Here is a 25,128-nt window from a genome sequence, read left to right on the forward strand (position 1 = left end):
GTCTCTTAAATTATGTGTATCCTTTTGTTTCATTTAATGTTCAATGTTTCCAGTAACAAGACATTGTTTTGTACAATTATAAAGAGAGTACATGATGTGAAAACAGACAGAAAGAATTAAACACACTTACAAAGCTTTACAGAGAGAAAAACAAGCTGTCTGTCTTTAGCACTGAAAGTAAATACGTCATATACATTTAATGTTCTTTCCTCCTGGCTCACAGGAGTGTCTCTCTGAGATCAGCGCCCCACATCCCACAGTTCCCCCCCAAAAATCCCACCTTAACAACTATTTTTATATACATTGGTGTTATTATGGTGTACCAATGACACAGCGCTTTAAATACTCTGCAGGCTGTCCTTCACTGGGGCCCACCTCGTGTTTTAGAGATCAACCAGGTGGGACAAAAGTGTTTCTCAGGAGAGCAAGGTCTGAACCTGCTGAGGTGATCTGGGTAGCAGGTTCTCTGGTTCTTTGTAGCTATTAGCTGGGCTGGTCAATGCTGTGTGAACCTCCCCATAGGCTCTGCATACCAGCTCTGTGGACTGACGGAAAATCTGCTCCCTGCACAAATAGATAAAACTCTATGAATATTTAAACTCACAAAACAAAGTACCAGCAGTCAGTAGGCCTTTTAAGTTCCAATATTTCTAGTCTAAATCAGACAAGCAGAGCTGAATGTTATATGTTCGCCATGAGAATTTGCCCTAATTAGATTTTTTTTGTTCAGTGACCATTGTGCGACCCTGTTGTGTCAAAACAATGAGTGGCAGTATGTGGTGCACAGTGCCATCTATGGATACATATTACAGCATGAATGCACAAGCATCAGGTGTCCATAGCAACATATACTCATTTAGCAAAAAAAAAAAGAGATAGCAAAGAGAACCTTTTATTCCCTCTAATAATATTTGCAGCCATCATTTAATTTAAAATGTTATTATTTCTGGATCTCTATAGATGTTTCAAATTAAATGTGTTTATGTCACACAGGTCTTTGTTTTTTTCTTTTAGAGCTGCAACAATTTGTCAATTTAAACAAAATTAGTCAGCAACTAATTTGATAATCAATTAATGGTTTTAGGTTGTGGATGGTTCCAAGTTCTCAACTGTGAGTTTTTGAACATTATAGTTGATTTTATATTTTTGTTGAGTGAACACTAGCACTTGCAAATTGTGCTACTAACAGATCAGGGCCAGCTTACATCCAGGACGTGATCAAACCCTACGCCCCAGCCCACCGACTACACTCAAATTGGCTTGCTGTTTCCTCACTGAGAGGAACACCGAGTCACTTGACTAAGTCTCGACTGTTTGCTGTCCTGGCTCCCAAATGGTTGAATGAGCTGCAAATTGACATTCATACAGCATAAAGTCTACAGTCTTTTGACTGCACCTTGGGTAAGGGGATGATTTATTTGAAAAAAGAAAAAGAAAAAAAAGCACTTATATATAGCACTCTATAGATCGGCTTATTTGAAGCTAACACACTAACGGTTTGCTACCAAATTGTTGAGTGCACCTATTGGAAGCCGTAATGGTCAAAAGCGTCAGCTAAATGAAATGTAATGTATTGTAACAAAACACAACATTTGCAGTGCTATTTCCTTTGTTGTTTACAAGACTGATTTATAAGTCACTTGGAGCATTTGTATAAAAATCATATATATAAAATTATTTAATAAATTAGGTTTTTCTTTTGAAATATTCTGCCAAAAAAGTCAGCACATACCTTAAAGTAAAGGACATAATGTATTTCTTGCAGTGCAGTACAAACAACCAACAATGCAACAGTCAGGCTGAAGAGCCCAATGAGGGCTCAAGGACACAGTGGGAGCACCTTGGTTGCATCTAACTCAGGCTCTTGAGATCCATCATTTTAATTGGCCCACAGAGAACACAGAACCACAGTGCTGTGTATAACACCTTACTCCATACAAAGTGCACAAACATGAAATGTGAAATGATGGGAGTCTAAAAGTACATTCCCATTGTGTAGTGCTCCAAAAGTATGTTCAGAGTGCTTGCAGATGTTTTTGTGTATTTAGGTGAGCACAGAAGCAGACTTGAGAGATAGCAGTAGAGAGAGAGACAGACAAAGAGGAATGATTTCAGGGAACGAGTTTGAGTGAGAAATGGACCAGAAGCTAATTAATGGCGTCCTGCCCATCAGTCCTCCCATGTCCATTAATAGAGAACATTAACCTGTGGTACAGAGTGCTCCTCAAGCCTGCTGCACTTCCCAGTAAACGTGACTCATAGAAAGAGCCCTCCAATGTAGCAGCTGGATTGAGCTAAAAGCATGTGCATTTTCTGATCAGTAAGACAAATACAGGCGGTCCTGCCTACCACTCTCTCAATGTGTTGGTGGCTTTAGCAATTTAGCATCCAAACTCGCCATGCATTTTGTTAAGTGTTTTGTTTGGAATGCAGTAATGATAATTTTACATCTGGAAAATTAATGAATGTTGAACATTATTAGGCCAACGCTCCTGTTCTATTTTTATCACTGTGAATATGCTCTTTACCCTGTTGAAACACCATGCGAAGTTGTAAACATCTCACATTAAGCCAGAATATTGCATGTTTCCCATTTTTTCCCTGAACAGAGAGAGCTACTGTCAACAATAGAGACAGGAACTCACTTGATGGCTGCACTGAGCAGGAAGTTGAGCTGTGGCATCACAAGAGTGTCAGGCGACGACAAGTACCGATCAAATTGGACCTGTTGTTTGTATAAGAGAGTTAAGAGCAGGTGATGCGTCAGAGAATCATAATAATTAAGACGGAATTTATTGATTCCTAGAGGAAAATGTGCTTGGTTAACACACACGGTGTAACTCACCATTGCTGCTTTCACAGAAGAGCTGTCCATGCTGGGGAGGAGGGACAGAGGACCCTGTGACAGAAACGTAATCAGGTAATTCTCACAATCAATCAGTCAATCAATCAATCAATCAATTATACTTAATTCGTCCCCAAGGGAAAATTTTATTACAAGAGAGGGAATGAGGCAATCACAGAGTTTGAACAGCATCTCATCTCATCTCATCTTCAACCGCTTATCCGGGGTCGGGTCGCGGGGGCAGCAGCTCTAGCAGGGGACCCCAAACTTCTCTTTCCCAGGCCACAATAACCAGCTCCAACTGGGGGATCCCGAGGCGTTCCCAGGCCAGTGTGGAGATATAATCTCCACCTGGTCTTGGGTCTTCCCAGAGGCCTCCTCCCAGCTGGACGTGCCTGGAACCCCTCCCTATGGAAGCGCCCAGGGGGCATCCTTACCAGATGCCCGAACCACCTCAACTGGCTCCTTTCAACGCAAAGGAGCAGCGGCTCTACTCTGAGTTCCTCACGGATGGCTGAACTTCTCACCCTATCTCTAAGGGAGACTCCAGCCACCCTCCTGAGAAAACCCTTGTACCCGCGAAAAAATGTATACTAGGGCTAAACGATCTGTCTTATAATAAAATGTTGCATCTATCTCAATGACTATAAATAGTGCAAGTACATTAGTACAGGACACTTCCTTTACTGTACTTGCTTCCGTTTTAAAAGGCTGATTAGTTGGTTCATGGGATTCAGATTCATATTCTGATTATTCATATATTGAAAGCTGCAAAAAGAGTCAATTTAATGCCTTCCATAAACTTTGAAAATATTTTTAAAAGACTAAAGTCTGACACCCTCTCACATCTAAAGATAATGGGAGTGTTTAGCCATAGACTATGAGATTTTAGACTGGGAATCTTGCAGGGTCAATACTTACAAGACTACAACTAGTTCGCTTTTGAGATTATTTCCCATCCTGCTCATGTGGGAAATATCATGCCAAACTCCCTTTATAAAATTTGATATCTTAAAAGTCCCTTACATGTCCGCAAAAAAACCCACATAACCTAAGAAATACAAGATGCCATATGTTGAGAGTATTCTATTAAAGGCATTAATACACTCCATAAAAATTTGTATGTGCATATATACTACTTACACATTTTGGATTTTGTCGCTTAACTTGCTATTGACCTCAGTTAGTTGGTCTGCAAATAGTTTGAGAAAATCAAGTTTTTGAGTTAAAAACCAACTTCTAACACTGTCTTGTTTTCTCCACAACTCTGCCATTTTCTCCTCCTTTGCCACAGTCCAAGATAACGTTCTTTCGCCTCCCAGGGTCCCTGACATAAATCGGTAAAAGATTCATAATTCTGGTGATTTTTAAACTCTTGATTTATAAAACAGAGAAAACAAGAGAAATTCACTCCCTAAATCTTGATAAGTAAAGACATGATGACTGCCTTTGTGAACACAACAGCAGGTAACTTTAAGGCAATTACCTGACACTGATTATCCAGAATGGTAACATTAAGTCAAGCCTAAATGCTTAAATTGCCAACATTAAAATGAGCAAATAGAAGGCAGTGCAAGGGTCAATGCTATAGTGCAGTACATAAGAGTGATTTTATGGTGATATGGGCACATCAACAAACACACCATGAGCCTGAAAACTCATCTTGTAGCTACAAGGCAGTGTTGTTTTAATCAATGTTTTCTTGTGTCTGACTCTTTTTTTATCTGATTTACCCCTGTTAAAATTACAGGGATAAAATGTTAAGCAGATAGTGAAAGTAAACCTGAAAAGTCTAAAATAAACTTTTGGTTGTTGACATCTGGTATGCTGTCGAGTATGGACAGTTAGACTTAATCTTTTTAAACAGGAGAATATTGGAAGAAAGCCCAAGACAGGCCATCCGAGGAGAGATGTAGTCTACAGAAGAATGACTGAGCTTTGCGTTAAGCTGCTGCTACTGTTACAGCAGGGTGTGGTGTGTCCTGATGTGACCCAGGGTTTCAAGACTTGCATGCTAAACCACAACTATGGGTCTCAGTCAGCCCAGTGGCAAAGTGTGTTACAAAAGGAGGCTCCCGAGCATCAGCTCTCTCATCTGCACAAGGCAATTCTGGAGAAGCTATTACATTTGTAATACTATGATCTGCCTCCCTCTGCCCGTTTCTCATCTGAACATGTGACAGAAATGCAATTATGCCTTTCTAGAAATTGGTCGTGTGGTAACCATAGCAATAGCCCAAAGAAGTAGTAAAATCAATACTGTGAGGCCCTTTTAAATATAAAAAGTGATCATTAGGGACTATAACAGGAGAGATGTGGAAAAACTACTGCATAATAACTGCGTGAGTATGAGTGTGTGAATGCGTAGTTAAGTGCTCCTTGTGAGACCTGTTCAGCACTATGCTGCTGGACGCAGCTGTAGATGTAACTCAATCCGGCTCTGGTCAGCACGTAGGATGCCTGCTCGTTGATCAGAGTGTCAAGGTGAGCCTCGATCTACAAAATGTGGGAGAGAGTGGCTTAACATCAAGTCCAAGCCTGTATTGTGAACAACTGGTACTTGTGGTTAATAGAGATCCACAGTGCTATTGATAATGAAACTTCCACAGGAGCTCTTGTGGTGCTCAATTACAAAAGACATGCTAAAAATAGAGGATAGATAGCACATTTGAGAATGAACAACAAAACATGACGCACAACCTTGTATGAGACAGCATATTAAATCTTTTTAACAAAAGATTTGGACACTATGGGTTTTAATGAAATGAACAAGAACAATTTTCAATGAATAAAACCTTTACGCACAGCCATTGTTATGAGTGTAAGCTAAGTTTTAATGTTTGATCACGATTGTTTTTCTTGTTCAACTAAAGGTGTGGTCTGTCATTACTAGTTTTATGCCCTTGACTATTACTAATGTTATGCAGATAGATACCTAACACATAAAAAAAAAGAATTGTCTAATTCACTATTATTTTTATTGATAATTATTTACAATTAGGACATACCTGGAACTCGAGCATCTCAAGCCTCTTGTCAGTGAACTCAAAAAGAGCCAGGGTTGTCTTCATGACATAAAGTGAGTTGACCATGTAGGTAGCCATGTCAGCAGTGCCGAGGTTACTGGCAGACACAGTACATAACTGTAGGAGGGGATCCAAGATGCAAGAAAGCACCTGGGAAAGACAAAGTAAGACAGAGCCTTGGGTGAAATATCACTGGCTTTGATGAACAGGTGACAAAAACAAATATTAACACATGTATATCTGATAAATTTACAGCAGCTGGTTAACTATGACAATGAGGGGAGACAAGTTTGACTTTTCTTCTATTCTGATTCTGTTTAAATAAGTGTTAACCTGAGCAAAGTCAGCCTGGCGGGCATCCAGAGGAACCACTGATGAGTCGTGGGAGGCTAGCACCTCCCTGAGGAGGGAGAGGGTCTGAGTGAGGGAGGCTGTAGGTCCCAGGTCTGCAGGCGGTAGCTCCACCTGCTCAGGCAGACACGGCCAGAAGAAGACCAGTTATTAGTAGATGGAGCAAAAGAGCAAAGTGATTCCTCCAGAGGTTAATTGTGCGTGTGCTGTAGCTTACACCAAGTCAAGCGGTCCTCATAACATTATAAACATCCCTAATGAGCAGCATGCAGACAGACCGAATATACAACTGCTTCCTGCCGCTATTCTGAACGTCAGCTTGTTCAGAGTCTGTACAGCTTTTTTTAATGAAAAGGGTTTTGATTTCATTGGCCTCTGGATACACAACACAGAACTGAGCCTAGCCACCGTTGTCCACCTAATAGAGCAAATTATCAGAAGGCTGTGTTCCTGGTATTAGCTGGAATTGACACCAAAACCCTGAGGGCCTCCAATTTGATTAACACCAAGCTACAGGGATAATTCTTGTAACTGCTATTGATCAGGACACAGCCAGCAGGTTATGTGGAAGAGCTGCGGCTCGTGCTGAGGTATATTTGGATGGCAATTTAACTACGGTAACAGGTTTGGTGTTTTTGGCTGCTAGAACAATTTCAATGCTGAGGCGAGCCGGTAAATCTGTTTACAAGCATAAGTGCTCCAGAAATAGCCTTGTTGTCTTTGAGGGTTTCGACGCAGAGCTGAAATACACATTGTGTGTCCGCAGGGTGCATACTGGACTTCTGCACTGTCATTCAATTTAAGTGATTTTATGAAAGAACACAAACCGTCTCTTTTTTAAAAACAAGGCTTCTTCTTCTCTGGTGATGGCATTGTTTTCCTAGTAGTCACTTTCTCACAACTGCACAAGAGAACACAATATATTGGAGTATTCAAACAGAACTCATCCTTCTCATATTATACCTTGTCCATGAGTCTGCTTGCATGAAGGCTCAGGCTGTTGAAGAACATCTTTTTGCTAAGGATGTGCATTTCTTCAATAGTGATGAGCAAGGAGGCCACACTGGTTCCAATGATGGAGCTGGAGAAAGATTAAATCCGCGGACAGTCAATTAGGACTGCATCTAGTGATTATTTACATGATCAATGATTTGTTTCTTTCAATTCATCAAAAAAAATCTACAAAATGTCAAAATACGGCAAAAATGTTCATCACAAGCTCCAAGAGCCCAAAGAGACATCTTCAAATTGCTTGTTTTGTCCAGCTGACAATGCAAAAACAAAAATTGATTCAATTTACAATAATACAAAGCAGAGAAAAGCAGCAAATTCACAAATTAGCAAAAAAAGAAGCAAAGTATGTTTTACTCTACAAATAACTTATGATTAATCGATTATCAAAATGGTTGCCCTCTGTTGCCAAGTGAGTTAAAATACCTGATGGTGTGGTGGTAGAACTTGAGCAGGTTGGACAGCTTGTAAAGCAGTACAGCACCTGGTTCAGCCACAATGACCTGTTCTATCCGAACCTGAGGGACAGATCCATAACACACTGATTGAGGACATGGGCAGAACACAATAGAACACAATCAGTGTTTCTTTAGCAGCGTCTAAAACATATTCGGTTGCTCACTTTCAGCGGCCTGCAGACTCCCTCAGTGATGTGTCCAACCACCTCCTGCATGTTCTCCTCCACACCTGATGTAAAAGAAACACACACAAACACACACACGTGCATGCACACACGCACGCACACCAGACACGCACAAAATCAGGGCTATTTGGGATTAAATATCAACCGTTTTAAAGATAAAAAATGTGTTCACTCCAAATTTTATAAATCCTCAATTTTGTAATCTAGTCCATAATTCTGTTATCACAGAAACTAAAAGGCTCCACCTCAATGCTGCCATCAGTCTGTCGCTGGTCCACACCAGGCCCCCGTCAGAACTGACACTTGACACTGGGCCTAACAACCTTTCTGGGGTAAACCCTTTATGTAAACTGGGATATGTGCAGGTATAAACAGGTAGTAGAAGTAGTAAAGAAGGTAAAAGCAGCATAAAGGACAACATAACCACACTGACACCTGCCTGCAGAGCTCAAACGTCTTCATATTTCTTAGGGTTGAGATTATAATCATTAACTGCTGAAAACTACCCCAAAGGGTTTAAGGAGATACATGTTGATTTTTAAGTGTATGGATATAAAAGTTCAGCATAACTAAATGGACCGAGGGCAAACCCAAGTCTTGACTGATCCCCTACTTAGCTGTGTGCATTCTTAACTTCTATCAGAACTGGAGAAGCTAATTAAGGTAAACAAGAACAGGACTGAACTGGAATTAGATTTGTTCACACTCTCTAACTGTTGCCAACATCTCTAACCAAACAGAATGACCGACTAAACATCAAAATCTGTCCAATAAACATGCTAGTAGTGAGTCTGGGTGAAATTTGTTGACAAGCACCTCATTCACATGTAAAATACAAAACATTTCCAGTAAGGGAAATATTAAATCAAAAACAGGGGGAAAAAGGTTGTAGGTGTGATCGCCTCTTTTGTAATTTAAGTGTGGCAATGAACTGGTGATGATGGAGAACTGCAGAATGTGTAATTAGCTCGCAGGAAACACCATACCTTGTAGAGTGACTTGTTTCAGTAGAGCTTCTAGGTGCTCCTTCTCTGAGGCAGTGGCTTGGTGCAGCCAAGCCAGCATGTCCCCAACATACCTTGAAGAGTAATAAAACAGTCCGTATCAAACAGTACGTCACTGCGGGGCCAAGCCGGGGGCTAATCTCACCACGCCGAGACCACAGCTACACCGAGGCATGGGTCATCGTGTTTCACACACAAACACTCGGTTTTTGGTGTTACATAACAGTGAAAAAAAGGTTAAACTTGAGTTATTGTGCATAAGCCTGTGTGTGTGTGTATGTGTGCCTGTGTGTGTGTGTGTTTGTTTGTTTCTGCATGTGTGAGGACAAAGTGATGTGAGAAAGAACTTGATGTTCTTAGAACTGCTGATGTGTCCTATAAAGTGGAGGTGATTGTTCCACACACGGCTGGTATTCTGAGAAAATCTCCCACTTGGCTCCTGGGCACAGGAGGAAGAGGGAAGAGGATGTGGTGACACAGGCGCACTCAGACTGATAAAATAGACATTAAACATATTCCTGAATTGGATTTTAAAAGAATCTCAGGAGTTTTAAACTAGTTTTACTGTGTCAGAACAATGGCATTTGCAATCACACAATAGTTACACCATAGAAAACATAATATCTTTAATATTCCTCAAAAGGGATAGTTGTGCTTTTGAGGAATTGTAGTATATTACTGTAATATCTATATATCTAGACCAATTAATTTCATTTAGTGTCTATGTAGTTTAAAATTCTGTAGTATTTCATATTTTGTCAGCATGAGAAAAGTCTCAGCATTAATTCAGTCTGGCATTACTATATGAATTTTACAATAGATACATATATATATATATATATATACATATATTTACAGTATATCAGAGATTTTTGTTGAAGTGCCTTGGTCATTTAAAAAAACACATGCTAGTTCAGCAGTGGTATAGTCATAGCAGATATTCTAATTCTCTGTATAAATATGGGATTCGTAATAATCAGCTCTGGTTTCTCCAAATGTAAACAGCAAACAAGTTGAAAGTTGGATATACTCTAATTTCTGTATAAATGCATAAATAACAACTTGTGGTTAAACTCCAGCAGCTTTTCATCTTTTTGAGATGCATAAATGTTTCTATTTTTAAAGCCAAGATTCTCTTTGATTTTACAGACATCCTTTAATTGAGCTGAGTTACACTGAACTCATTCAGTCTAAATTCAAACTCAATACAGAGACATGAAAGAAGCATCCATGACTTTCTCCAACTCTGGTTACATTGAAAAATAGTTTCAACCAGAGCTGATGTTTCCTTTTGAATTGGATTTTAAAAGTCAAGAAGACAGTGTATTTACAGTCATAAATGGCAATGTTCAGGGCATACATGAGATGTACCTCATAGGGTCATGTGAATGCATCTCTATGGGTCGTGGAGTTCCTCCTGCCCCGCCACGGGTGAGGGCGTCGATGAAGCCTCGTACCACCGCACACCTGCGCGCCGTCCCAAACTCATCCAGAGTGTACCTGACCAAACAGAAGAGAAAGAAGGCAGCATTCAAAATCCAATCCCTTTCAACTTTTTACTGATATTACTGTCGTGCTGCAGCCACTGTTTTCTGGTACTGTTTCATATATATTTTGTTATAATTTTAACTAGATGCGAAGCTTTCACAAATTTTATTGTAGTGGAGTATAATGGCAATAAAAATTATTCTGATTCAGATTCTCGTGTGAAAAGACAGCAGCTGCAGTGTTTTCGTGCAGACTGTGTGTCGGATGTCAGTCGCTGACATACATCAACAATGCAGGCAGCTTTTCCAAAAGGAAAGACTTTAAGGTTGTTTTGATTATTTGGCGGTGGCAGGCTCTGTGACAGACTAAACAGAAGATAGTTCTGAATTAAGATTCCAGAAACACTGGTCTCTTAGCCTCAACATCCCCAGCCAATGCATGACCTTGAACTCTTTCTGGGCACTGAGACAGGTGCAATTCAGAGAATGCAGACAGACAGAATGAGGGTTTGCCATGAAATCACATCTTGGGGTAACGTGTGAAACTTTCCTTTCTGTTGTTTTGTTCCAGGGACAAAGTTAAACTCTAAGAAAACTTCAGGAAATCTGTGAGTCATATGCCATTTTTTGTTCTAAATGAGCACAACCTGGATTAGAGAATATAAATAATTTGCATGGATATTGACAGTCAATGCTTTTAAAACATTTTTCTTCACTATGTTTTTGTGCTTGCCTCAAAATAACTGAGTAATGGGCATTATTCACTTACTCATTCATTTACTTCAGGCATTAAGACCAAATGGTACATATTCACAGAGTGACTCAACTCTTTGTTTGCAGATTTCTGCAGACTTCAGCGGGAAATGAACCTCAACATGCACCAATGAAAAAACAGAAAAGAAAGACGGTAAACTGTGCAGGCTTTAAAGCAATATAAAAAGGCTATGCTAATAAATAAATATATTAAATACACAAAATGTTTCTTGGGCCTTTGATATACAAAGGAAATTGTGTACTCTTCATACAGTAGTGTAAGAAACCTGCAAATGCAGTTTGTAAAAATTCTGATTGTTTTTGTAGATCTGCATTTTCTTATTCTGCTGGCTGGATGCTGGCGTCATTTCCCTTGTTTTTCTTACCAAGGACACAAGAATCTCGTTAGCAATACATTCTCACGATTCACCTGTGAATTCCCAACAAAGACAGCAGACTTAAATACAGAGTATGGGAACTCCCACTTAATTTTCTATTTAACTAGCATGCAGTTCGGTTCCTAAGATAAATGTCAGTGAAGTGTAGTGCCTGTAGGCAAATATACAGCAAACAGCAGGGGTTCAAAAACATTTTTAGGTCTACAGTTACTAATTTGAGTAAATTAATGAATAAATGAAAATCTATCCGTTGATTTTGGACACTACACAGGCCTACTTCTAAGAGTTGATGCTCTTAGAAGACATGTAAACACTGATTGGCATGGAGGCGAGGATAAAAGAAGGAACAGTGAGTATGCGTGATTGTAGGTTACTTGTAAAGGACGGGTCGGTCTTGTAAGGCTTCCATGGCTTGAGTCAACACAGGGCAGATATCACAGGTCTCTTGGGTCAGTCCTCTGCATTCATCTTTGTAGAAAGAAGGAAAACAGGACAAGGAATGTATCTCCATGAGTAGGACACTATCATCCAACGAACTAAACAGCTGCGGTCTTTCGGGTAACTATGCTTGTGTTATGCTCCATTCAACAAAGACAATCAAAGCACCAAGAACATTTTTCAGTCATATTTTCCCATGAGCTTGACGTGTGGTGCAAAGTCAGTTTACTTATGCTTCAGACAAAACAAACAATGAAAAGGCAGTGGCCAATCTTCCAGACAGTGGAGAAAATGGGTCAACACAATCCACTCTTGTCGGACTTTAACTAATGCTAGAAATACAAGTAAATGCCCTCTTCCTACAATGTGCATGTGTCCTATTTTTATGAAAATGTAGTTCTCCCTCAAAAATAACTGACAAATGCATTAAAATATAAACTCTGGTGAATGTCTAGAATCAAGTTCCTAGTTCAAGTTCTAGTTATTCATCTAATAGCTTCACCCTATCTAGAGAGATAACAGCTTAAATATCAAATGGGATAGACACAAAAATAATATTGTATGCAGAAATAACTTTTTTCTGCAGCCCAAAAAAACATCACTAGATGCCCTCATACTTGATTTATATTTCTTCTCTAAATGATCTGGATTAAAGCCAAATTTTGATAAACGCATTATTATGTGGATAGGATCATTGGGTACATATTTTGATTTACAATGCCCAGCCCCAGTCAAGTTGAGTAATGGATCAATAGATTTTTTCGGAATTCATATTCCAATATAATCTGAATGATTTAGTTAAGATACATTTTCAATGAAAAATTGTTAAAATTAAAAAAGTTCTACAACCCTCGAAAGGGATAAGTCTGTGATTACAAGGAAACATTACATTGATTAATATCCTTGTAAATCCTCAGTTCATTTATCTCTTAAAGGCACTCTCCTCCACAGAGGCACCCTTCTTTAAAGGTTTTGAACGAAAGTTTTTTTTAAGTTCCTTAAATTAATGATTATATATATATATATATATATAAATAAAGGTGAAAAGGCTCTTTTCCCAAAGTGACCTGGCCAAGACAGCAGCATAAACACTGCCACAACAATAAACATAAAGAATACCAACAGACAAATACAACAGCCACACATCTTAAGTCATTGAGCATATCCACTTAAAATGCATTGATAAGTACCAGGTTTTAAATTATTTCAGCAGAAGAAAATGACAATTAATACAACATAATAACACAGCTTCTCCATGACCATTATCAAACTTTCACTTGCCAATTTCTTTTTCTTCCTGGCATATCTAAAGCACGACAAAATAAGCATCTGTAGAGCAACTCATAATTTAGTAGATGCTCTAATGTGTAATTACAAAAATGTGGTTTCTGTGATCTAAATGGTTTATTTCCATTTTAATTTCAATGACAAAACACATGGTTTTGCTGAGGAAAATTTGGGTTTCTGGCATTCTTTTGGCAAAACTCAAGGTTATGAGTCGCATGTGTCCACAAATGTGTTCTATACACGACATTACAATTTTGTATTTACCTCCATATGGTTACAAAAGAAAACAACTCACAAATAATCAAACAGTAAAACCTTAAGACAAAAGAAAAAACTTGAGAGGAAAAAAAATGACTCAAATAACTGATTACAGTCATTATTGCTTTTACAAAATACACTTGTTCACAAGATCATTAAGGAGGCCTTGCACAATGAGGGAACAGTAAGTCAGTTTTATCCGTCAGTGGTATTACTCTATGTACTGTACTCACTCTGAGCCCAACGGTAGAGCTGCTCATATGATGTCTCCTGTAACACGGCCATCTGTTCCATGATCTCTAACCTGGAACAAGCACACACGTCAAGACCACATATTAAATACCCATAACCTGCAGCATAGTGTCAGATCCCTGACAGTGACATAAATACTAGGCCTGGTTGTTTTTTTTCCCCATTCGTATGTTCCACCATTCAGGTTGATAATGAATTTAACAAGTAGAAGAGAATCACTGTAAAAGACACTGTTATTTCATTATTTCAGAGGAAGTTGAGCACAGAGTAACACAATGGAGTGAGACATGCACCTTACCCCGCCGTTTGCTGGTTGGTCCTCAAAAGGATTTTCACATCCTCATGGATGTGCTTCACACGGCTGAGAGCTTTGAAGAAATCCTGCGTAATTGAAGGACATGTAAACATAACACGAGCAATGTGGGTTGCAGATTTGCGGAAGTCAATGAACATTTTTTAGCAAAACACAAGAAATAACAGCTTTGGTAAAAATGTTTTCTGGTGTGACCGAGGACCGCTTTTTCAACATGCAATATTAATAGATATAACCTTGATTTGAGGCTGACAGATGTGTGGTGTTATGTCACATGCGAAATTATGTATATCATCGTCATATAAAAAGTAAAAGGTTTTGAGATCATTTGTTTTGTTTTTAGCATGTATAGTAGATGGCATTAAACAGTTGTAGGGCGGCACGGTGGGGTGATGGTTAGCACTGTCGCCTCACAGCAACTCCCTTCTGTGTGGAGTTTGCATGTTCTCCCCACGTCTGTGTGGGTTTTTCTCCGGGTTCTCCGTCTTCCTCCCACAGTCCAAAGACGTGCAGGTGTTAATTGATGACTCTAAATTGCCCGTAGGTGTGAATGTGAGTGTGAATGGTTGTCTGTCTCTGTCTGTCTCTATGTGCTCTGTGATAGACTGGCGTCATGTCCAGGGTGTACTCCACCTCACGCCCAATGTCTGCGACCCCGATAGGGACAAGCGGTTGAGGATGGATGGATATACAGTTGTATAAAGGCATGGGGGGATTGTAGCAAAGGGGTACAGCATTTTGGTTAATGGACTTTGAGATATCTTGACTATATCTTGCAAAAATGTTGTGGCAACATGTTGGCGGAGTTAAAAGATCAAACACTTTGACAAAGAGCACAGATAATGGAGCCTCTCAAGCAGAAACCTAAAGGGAAAAGACATTGATGATATCTTCATTTACTTCATTAGTACCTCAGTAATGGGTGCATCCCGAGCCCCTCGTAGTGTGGCCATCTCCTCATTAGATAGCTGGAACTTGGCAAGGAAAGCCTGAGCAACCTGAGCTCTCACCTCCAGGCGGTGACTGAGGGGAAAGTGATAAATGTTGTGATTTCCTTCACTTGCCATTTTAGTATTTATAGAGAACTGTTTTTTCCTCACAATGTTTTGTCATTTAGTTTCTCTTCCGTTCAGTTGGGCTCTTGCTTGTTATCATGATTTGTTTTGTCTGTCTCCAAGGCCCCTTATGATTTTCATTTCACAAAAGCATCCCAATTATTCCTCAAGTCTTTCAACATTGAGTTGTATAACTGTATTTTGTCAACACCCTTTTTTTTCTTACTGTGCGTATCAAAAGACATGTCAGTGTGAAACACTGGAACAAAGTTGTAAGCTTTTATTGAATACAATACAACTTCCCAAAAAAAATGATGCATATTGTCAACAAGCTGTAATGTTTGAAGTCCTGCAGCAGATGGCAGTCATACTCCTCACACACACCTTTGCCCACAGTGGACTAAGGGTGGGACACAGAGTAAAGATATCATATGCAGGGAATAAATAACAGAGAAAGAGAAGAGAGACAAGAGACACAAAAAGAATATAGAGCCAGATACTGGCCAGGTTTTGTCACTATCAATAACAGCAGAATGATCACTATCAGTGTCACTGTAAGTGTCTCAACACAATAGTGACCATGGCAACAGCCCCAGTCAAACAGGGAACTCTGTCACAGGATAGCAGAACAACAGCGAGTACTCCCTCTTTCTCCATCCTTCCACCCAAACCACCTCGTCTATATTCTCTGCCCCATCTGCGAAAACAAGGCTGGATCAGTAAATCACCAGGTTGTTTTGGCGGAGGAGAAGAACCCGACATTATCTGACTATTGTCTCTCAAACAGCTATTACCAGTGCTCAGCCAGCTGAAAGTAAAGGGTTGTAAATCTGTAACAGGATTCTATGATTTAGTATTTCTCTGTACAGCTCGCAGAAACTCACACGCAGGACACAAAGCATCTTTGCCTTTAATGTTTTACGTGTGTTGAGATTTTGTCAGATTTTTGTTCGGCTGGACCACCGCCTTTTAATCCCTTGCAGAGATAGGCTTGAGATTATACTTTAAAGATTTACTTCATTACAGCAGCCCTGCCACTGCATCAAAAAGGCTTCATGCCTTCACTCACACTTTCAGATTGTCAAAAGCAATCCAGACTAAATTCTTAGTCGACTAACACTCTTAAGATTATGTCAACTCGCCAATTTGTTGATTTATTTGACAGACCACTTTAAATCTTGTGCTTGCCAGAGATGTGCTTGTAAGTTTCTTTTTAACTCATTTGGAATGAAAAATGCATTAAAAAATCTTAGTTGACTCAAATAAAAAGAAAAGACAGATTAGTCGACTAATCAACTAAGAGGGGGCAGCTCTGAATCAATCTTTTAGTCATAAATATTTATAACTGCAGTCCATTATTTAGGCAATGTAACAGAAGAAATGCATGTTATTTGTATTAGGTAGGTATCTGTCACTGCCCAAGCCTGCACACTGAAGATCAAGAGGAAAAAATCAAATGCATGAAGAGAAACACACACCGTGCTGCGATAACAAGTTAAAACAAGAGGCACTTCAACTACCCGAGTCACAATTACAGTGATATATAAAAAATAACAGGCTATGCTAATGAGTCCATTAATTAAACTGAGTAATGCATGCATTAGAGAAACAATTTGCCATATGAACATGCTTGTCTTCACACAACACATGACTAAAATGAATATGAAGTCTGTAAACTCTTGTACAGCAGGGAGCTACAGTGGTCTCAAGAAAGGAGATTGTATCACTTATATGCAAATGTATGCGGCAAGCTTTTACAAAATTCGAATTGAAAATGTGGCGCAAACAAGGAATTTCTACCATTAAAGGTTGCTGAAAAAATAGAAACATGCACAACTTCCTGCAATCCAGGAATAATGGTTCAACATGCAGGTTTTATGGGACATATAAATGATTGGTCATTTGACCCTAATATTCATAAAGACTTCTTAAGCCTTATCTCGTTGGTCACATTTAACATGTCATAGCTTGGAAATTCATTAATGAAGCATTTAGGCAACAGAGTGCATTTCAACAGACAGTTGGTCAGACAGCCTTCATATTATGTTGTGTTCACTGTGTTTATGAGACGAGCTTCTTGATGACTTGACTTCATAAGATAAACTTGAAATGCAAAAAAACACAAAATCATTTGCAATTTTGAAAAAGGACCAAGTCAATGTCTCCTTTTAGTCCTGTCAGTCATCAGTATTTTCAGGGTCATACCACCAGACTAGGGCTGGGCAATGAATCAAATTTTATTTTCAATTACGATTTTGGCTTCAAATTATGATTATGAAAACAAGATAATCAAGATAAAATAATTCTTCATTCCATTTGACAATGATAATCTAATTTTGTCGTGTAACAAATCCGCCGCATCCCAGGTCTTTCCTTTTACAGTGGTGTGCTTTTTTCACATTTTCTAATTGAATAGAGTTTACCAAAAATGTTTAAAATATGTTCAGGAATTCTCAGTAGGTTGTGGCAGTGCAATACAGCATGTCTGATCTACTTTATTTGACCTTATTTCTATACATACAGTATGTACTGAATAGACTGTGTATTAAGTAGTTTTGGTTGTTTTAATTTTGCAACATAGATGATCTTATTTATTCTAATTCATGGTATTTATATAAATGTATATATAGTTATACATTATTTATTAATCTCATTCTTTAAACTGTATTTGTTTTTCAGTTGATCTTGACCTGTAATGATACAATTTAAATGTAAAATATATGACCTCCTGAGTGTCATTTTGGGTACCAATCAGTTATTCATTTAGGTTTTTGTCTGTGGATGTGCTGAATTGTAAAACTGTTCAACACATTCATTTCTAGCACATAAGAAATTCCTTCTATAATTTCTCAGGTTCTGGCCAAGAGTGACAGACCTGTTCCTCCTAGATGTAAATCGCAATGAAGACACAGGCTGCACACGCCTGTACAAAGTGAGGAGAGGGGCATTGTGGGAGCTGTAGCAGCAGTGCAAAGAGGAGCAAGGGAACAGTGGAGCAGCAGGATTGTTTCCACAGTGCTGTCAGGACAAGACACATTCTTCTCCAGACTGTAATTACCAAATACCAGAGAGAGAAAACGGCGACATCGCACTGACAAGTATGTTGAGTATGTAAGCGTTTCTTGAAGAACAAAGTAAAATAAGATCATCTAGGTTACACAACTATACATTGTGGGTTAAAACAAAGTTACAGTGTTTGTCTCTTTATTTCTCTTTGCCGGTGCTCAGATTTCTCGATGGGCCAATTGATTTTGTCTGTTCAAGCACAGAAATCGTTTCAGCAATATAACGCAGCACAATCTCATAAACAGCTTTGTCAAACTAAAACACTGAAATTAACGATGTCTATTTAATAACCCTCAGCGCAGCACCATGTTTATAAAAAACTGACAGCTTGATCAGTGAATAACATTTAATTTATTTCAACTTAAACATTTGATTTCTATAGAAAAATTTACAAGACATTTTTCATTTCTGCCTGATAATCACGCAGAATGAATGATAAGAAGATAAACTGTTCTCTGTAATAAGCCAATGTCCAACCAAGCCTCTCATAAGTGGTAAACCATGTGGGTCGATTATCCATTAAAATCTATTAGGGGCCATTTCAAAGGCTAGTGTGGAAGTTTGGCATTTACAGAGCTGTTGGTTAGCCATGCGCCAATGATCACAGTCACATCAGACAACACAGAGGCATACTCACCGCCATACCCTCATTAACAGCCAGCTGAGCCTGAATAAGGCTCAAGTGTCATATTACACAAGTTGTCATTTACACTTTGATGTCCCTGATCGTTCTCTCAACGGTTTCGGAGCTCTTGATGACCTACACTGAAGTCATACTGACAACATTTACTTTATTTCCAGGTGAAAGCTCTCACTGAAACACAGGGCTGCATATCTGACAATTCATCATATTCTATAGGAAGTACTGTGGCAAATGAGTGCTTGCCACAAGCCAAATAAGGGTATATCTTAGTTGTGGTAACTACATGCATCTACAGTACATTGCTCTTTGGCACACCACCTACTATGCCTACTGTAACTGCCTGAGAGGTTTGGTAGTAGTTGTAAATAGTAGTAAACAGACCAACCCTTTCAGCTCTGCCTGCTTGTGAGGTCACACAGTCCATAGAAACATCTGTTTGTGAGACGTCTCAACTTGTTCAGCAGATAACATGTCATACTAATACAAAGATCACACAGTTCAGGACAGGTGGGTAGCATTACGTTTCATTATGGAACAGCACACAACACCAATTTAGTACTCTTGCTGACAGCGTCTTTGAACAGGACTGGCCCAAAACAAAAGAGTAGCACGTCTGAAAGCTGGTAGACAAACACAGGTCATCTACTCCCATTGGCCTGCCTTTTTCACCTTTGCTTCTGCACACTGTAAGCAAGGCACTGTTCCTTTCCGTTTCATTAGAGCTGACAAATGACACAGTGTCACTGGCAGATAAGATAGCAAACAGTTCAGGACAGGCCCGCTCCGCCGGTAAATACACATCAGGAGCATCTGCAGAGCTCGGAAAACGACCTTGCTCTCTCAGCAGAGCTGCCCAATAAGCACAAAATCTGAGATTATGCTGCAAATGTAGAATGTCAAGCGTCAACGGGAGATACATTAAAAAAGAAAAAGGTGCTTGGGGCTGTAGAGGCTTGTGTGACCTGAAATAGATCTGACCAAGGAAACTGGAGAGGTGTGGTCTACTGGGCTAACTGGTGGGTGGCTGAAGGACGACAGCTTGACTGCACAATTCCCCTGGCAGCTCTTCTGAGACAAAATTGTCAAAGACAAGGTCAAAGCCCAGCGTGTAGACACCATTCCATCTGGCTGTGGGGGTCATTATGGTTATGCGAATGAAAATGTCTCACTGACGGACATCAGGTCCCAATGGGACCACTATGCAAAGAAAAAGACAAGGCGGGGTGGGCCACTCAGCAAAACCTCTGACCAACTATCTTCAAAAAGACCTGACTTGTATTCATTCATTGTCTGCATGTATTCAGTGGTGGCTTTAACCCCGCTGGTGTCTTTTGCAGCTCTCAGATTCAGGGCCCTCCCCTCCTATGTCACCTTTCTGTCAAGGAGGTCCTGAAGCTGTGTCAGCGGAGCATGGAATTGCCTCGGTACATCACAGCTGTGCGTGTCTTTTGCCAGAAATCTACATTGTCATTGCTCGTGTCTCTATGTCAACTTACAGGGTTGCTGAGCACTAAGGTCACAGCTGCCAAAAAATGCTAATGAACCCCAACCCCAACCCATCCCTCAGCTATCAGCAAACAGGAGCAGGTGTTTTATTTTTACATCCTTATCAACACTCTGCTCGGCCTAATCCACATATTAATAATACCTGAATTTATTTCATTGGCTTTCAACCAAGAAAAAAAAAACACTGGTATTCCAAGAGTTGATGCTGGATGAGCAGCCAAGATGTTGGACTCATACTCTATGTCATAGTGAGCTGTGTTGGATCTGCATATGTGAGGGCTCTTAATATGTGCTGTCAGCAAATCTCAATGCACATGCTCAAAGACAGGAACACTCTGATGGGCTGCTCTCCAGTTGTAATAATCTGACTTCAATAAGATAAAGGAGCAATGCAGTGTGCACTCCTTTGATGTGTATCTCAAGGCCAAACATTGCAGGACATGACAAATGAAACAAATAAAGCTCCATTAATGATGATTGCTGCCCTCCTTATGCAAATAGACAACTGCAGGAAAAATATGCATCAACCTCATGAATCATTCATCCCTCCTCATCAAAAATAAAGATGTGCTTGCCAGCTCCTCCTGCCCTGCACCATATCTCTAACTTTTGACACTAAAGAGAAGCTGCATTTCACCGACTAGAAATTAACTCTTCAGCTTATTAGTGTTTTAACTTGGCGGATCAGATCTTTATTGTTTTTTCATAAATGATCAGTATATCATTTTGAATGTAATGGTTTGGATCTAATTAAATGGGAAAATTCCCTTCTGTTAACAACCGTCAGAGGCAACTCCTGAAAAACAAGGAAGCACTAGCACATTAAACAATATGTGAACAATAAAAGCGTATCACTTGCAAAGTGGACCATGTTCCTGCAGTGTGTTTTGACTGAATTGCTATTTGTCTGGAAATGTGACTGAAAAGAAAAATAAGTCATTTCTGTGCAAGGGAAATGAGACTACAGAGAGAGTGATGCATATCAGTGACGCATGTGATATGTTTCCATAATGACTTGGAGCCTCAGAACAGATCAGGGGAGAATGGCCTTATGAGATTTCTTTGAAATTTATGCAGATAGTTTAGAATGGATTTGCTATCATATATCTCTAATCGCTCACTGACATTCTGAAATGATAGTTTAAAAGTCTGTCATAGCTCATCATATGGTGTCATTTTACATTTTGGTGATTTAATAAAAATCAGATTAAGAAAAAAAACGTGTTGTACTGATGTACTGTATCTCTCTTTTATTAACTTTCTGAATACACTGTCTAGCATAAGTAAATGATAAAAAATAGTTTCCTCAAAGGTAGAAATATAAAAACAACCCTGTGTATTGTATTAGCTTACATTACACATGCGTTTGTACTTTTCTGGTCACTGTGTATTTGACTCGTGTAGCCACAAGAGCCAAAAGGATATAAACCACCAACTGTCTATATATATACAGTATATATATATATTTTTTTTTTTTTTTTTTTTTTTTAAAGTCAACTGGATTAGCAGTTTTCTCCACTGATTCCTTATATCTATCTTAGTTCAAATATATTGAATTGAATTGAATATATAGTGTTGTTTCCCAGTAGAATATTTTAGTCTATATTTTTAATACCGTTCCCAAGTTAAGTGTATGGTTTCATTCATACATATACATGATATATATATATATATATATATATAGTATATTTCAGGTTCAAAGTTGGGCATTAAAACACACCCACATACATCCCCCCACATAAAATGTGTACCCCTTTAGAATCAACTCACTTTTCTCCCTGCAGCTTGTTGGTTTTTACTATGAGGTCTTGAGTTTGCTCCTTTGCAGCCTGTTGAAGAAAAGTTGCTATGTTTTTAAAAGACGGCTTGCAAGAATCTGAAGTCATACATCTGACACAAACATACTAACCTAATTGTTGTTATGAAGAGTTTAGCTTTAGAACATTATATGTAAAGGAGAGTTTTCCAACGACATGCAGGGATGATATACTGTACCTTTAACCTGTCGGTCATTTCTTCACAACATGTGCTCATGGCCTGGACATCCTCATGAACACTTTCAAGCTCCTGTGGAGAACATGAAGTCACAGTTACAACAGCACTGACGTAGATGCACCCCATGCCGCTGCCAGCCTGCCCTTGTTCAAGTCAAAGGGGCGGCGCAACTGTTCAAATACATATAAGTAGCCTGCTTTGATCACAGGTTTTCAGATTCTCCACTACAGTTTTTGGTCTTATGACAGTCACTGCTAATACATTCTCAAAAATGTTTCACACCTCCTGGAACTTAATGTTACTCACTTAACTTTAAGATGCACTTAATGAATTGGATCAGCTGTTCTACATCACTATCATAGCTGTGACTCTGGGAAATAAAATAATTTCTATTGTATTATCTATCTGTTATCACAAAACACAATGGCCCGTCTGTGCCAGTCTGTCTGCAGCAGTGAACCCACTCAAGAGCCTCTCCATGTGAATATTTGTTCTCAGTGATGAGATTTGATCTCAGTTTTAATAGAATTGCTGCACAGGTGGCTGGTTTCATGGAGTGAGACTTGAGTGCTCTTTAAGGGTAATAAGCTGCAATTTCTTGAAATGTTCTTGTTACCTCTTTTACATCCTTAAAAATCGTTGCAAACTCCTCGTTGATCGAAAGGCTTCGTCTCTCTATGTCACCGCGCAGATTTCTCCTGGTGCGCAAACTGTTCTCAGTGAAGAACACAGAGAGCGCCTTCAGAGCCTCCAGCATCTCCTGATAGCACATTAGATTGTCAGTCAGTCGTCTCGGGGTGACAAATATTGCATCAGTCTCTGAGAATAACTTGGGCTAAACCCCTGGTATCTAACTTGGGCTAAACCTGTATATGTTATCATTATTAGTCCTAAATATATATATATACTCTCTCTCTCTCTCTCTCTCTCTCTCTCTCTCTCTCTCTCTCTCTCTCTCTCTCTCTCTCTCTCTCTCTCTCTCTCTCTCTCTCTCTCTCTCTCTCTCTCTCTCTCTCTCTCTCTCTCTCTCTCTCTCTCTCTCTCTCTCTCCTCCATATGTAAAGTGTCTTGATCACTTTTGTTATGATTTGGCACTATAAATCAAATAAAATGTAATTGTGTTGAGGATGTGAACTATGCTACAGTCCCCACGGAATGACTGCAACAAGCTGTTAAATTAATTCACTCTTTGTTTTGGTGTAGTGGGTTATTGTTACCACAGCCAGTGAGGAACAATACTGTTTACCCGTTAAACACTAACATATAACTCAACACATGAGAGCTTTTTCACATTCAAAAAACAATGCATAAAAAAAACACATACAGCAAGAATCTCATAAAATTAAAAAAACAATCACTCAATCAATCAATAAACATTGTCATGAAATAAATATCTGTATGTAATATTCTCTGTTATCATAAATTTCATTAAATGCCAGGGGGTATATCAAATATAATTTCATAGTTGTCTAAAAGTGTTGTATTCTTTTTGCTTGTAACTAAGGCTAGGGATTTATAAAGTGAACTGAATTCAATTAAAAAATGAGAAAAGGTTGGTTTGGAGGCTGAACATTTTTGAAGACACTTATTTTCTTAATAACACAAAATCTTTACGGGAAAAGAACTATGATATGTTGACATGGGGGAATGTATAAGAACAAAAGTCCGACCAAAATTGCATTGTGACATTACATTTAAAAAAGTTTATAGTGTCATCAGCATGCCCACAAACACAAGAGCTGTCCTCATCCATACGAAGACTGAAGTTCTTTGGACTGAAGACCTTTGAAATTAGTTTCTTTTACTTTGTTATGAATACAGTATTTGAGAGGTAAAGGCCATGCTTTTTCCCGACGACATAATTTAAGAGCAGAATTACGTCAAATTATGACGCGACCACCTCACCGGTGTAGCTAATGTTAGCTAGCAAGACGCTAAGCTCTTCAACCGTACCTTGTCATTGTCAAGCCTCGTCTCCAGTATTTTGTTCAGCTTCCTTGAAAGCGGGTTATTGGGCGGGGAAGGCACATTTGGGTTCTGTAATACAGTGGAACTATCAGCTGGAATATCTGCTTTAGTTTCAGCCATTGTACACAAACACCTCCACGTCAACTTTAGGAAAGATGTTTTGGTCCGTCTCAAATTAACGTCCGGTCGGCGTGTAGATCCACGGAGGACAACGATACAACGTTCCGCTACGTAATTTATTTTTGTTTAAATGATTGAAATACTTTTTTAACAAGGTCAGTTTAAAATTCATATGCCTTACAAGTAAGATCGTTTATTTTTATTAGGTTGGTATCTGAGTAGACTAGTAGAAGAGACTACTATAGCGCTAGCTTCACACACACACAGACACACACACACGAGCGACGGCAGAGAGTAATGCTGCATTCAGACGCTGTTGGAAATAATCAAATAAGTTATTATGTCAATTATATGAATACATTATTTACATAAAATACATTATATAACAAAATCTAACTTTAACTTCCTCACATAGATAGAACCCCGAATTGCTCCCCGTGCTGCGCATGGGTGTGTAAATGTGGTGTGAATGGTTACATTAGATCAGATGGTATGTAGATGTCCACCGCCATCTGTGTGAATGTCTGTGTGAATGGGTGAATGTGACAAACACTGTGAAAGCGCCTTGAGTAGTCAGAAGACTAGAAAGGCGCTATATAAGTGCAAGTCCATTTACCATCCATAGTCAGATGCTATTCTGACCCCTCTAATTTGCCCAATATGAGAGTATGATGGGGATATGATGAATAATAAACCACAGGGCTACATT

At 39.2% G+C, this 25,128-nt stretch overlaps 1 protein-coding gene across 1 annotated transcript; it reads right to left on the bottom strand.

The window, feature by feature from the left end:
- Positions 1-285: 285 nt before the first annotated feature.
- cog6 (component of oligomeric golgi complex 6) lies at positions 286-24,419 on the bottom strand (the record flags this gene model as incomplete). Its single annotated transcript, XM_083914080.1, has 19 exons — positions 286-564; positions 2,646-2,725; positions 2,846-2,899; positions 5,234-5,341; positions 5,854-6,021; positions 6,205-6,336; positions 7,186-7,303; positions 7,660-7,751; positions 7,856-7,920; positions 8,863-8,954; positions 10,252-10,380; positions 11,893-11,986; positions 13,735-13,805; positions 14,052-14,134; positions 14,978-15,089; positions 22,107-22,165; positions 22,332-22,403; positions 22,948-23,091; positions 24,285-24,419. The coding sequence occupies 19 exons, from the start codon at positions 24,417-24,419 to the stop codon at positions 417-419; spliced, it is 1,956 nt and encodes a 651-aa protein (XP_083770206.1). The 3' UTR covers positions 286-416.
- Positions 24,420-25,128: the final 709 nt, after the last annotated feature.

This window comes from Echiichthys vipera, assembly GCF_963691815.1.
Source record: "Echiichthys vipera genome assembly, chromosome: 5".
Classification (NCBI taxonomy): Eukaryota; Metazoa; Chordata; class Actinopteri; order Perciformes; family Trachinidae; genus Echiichthys; species Echiichthys vipera.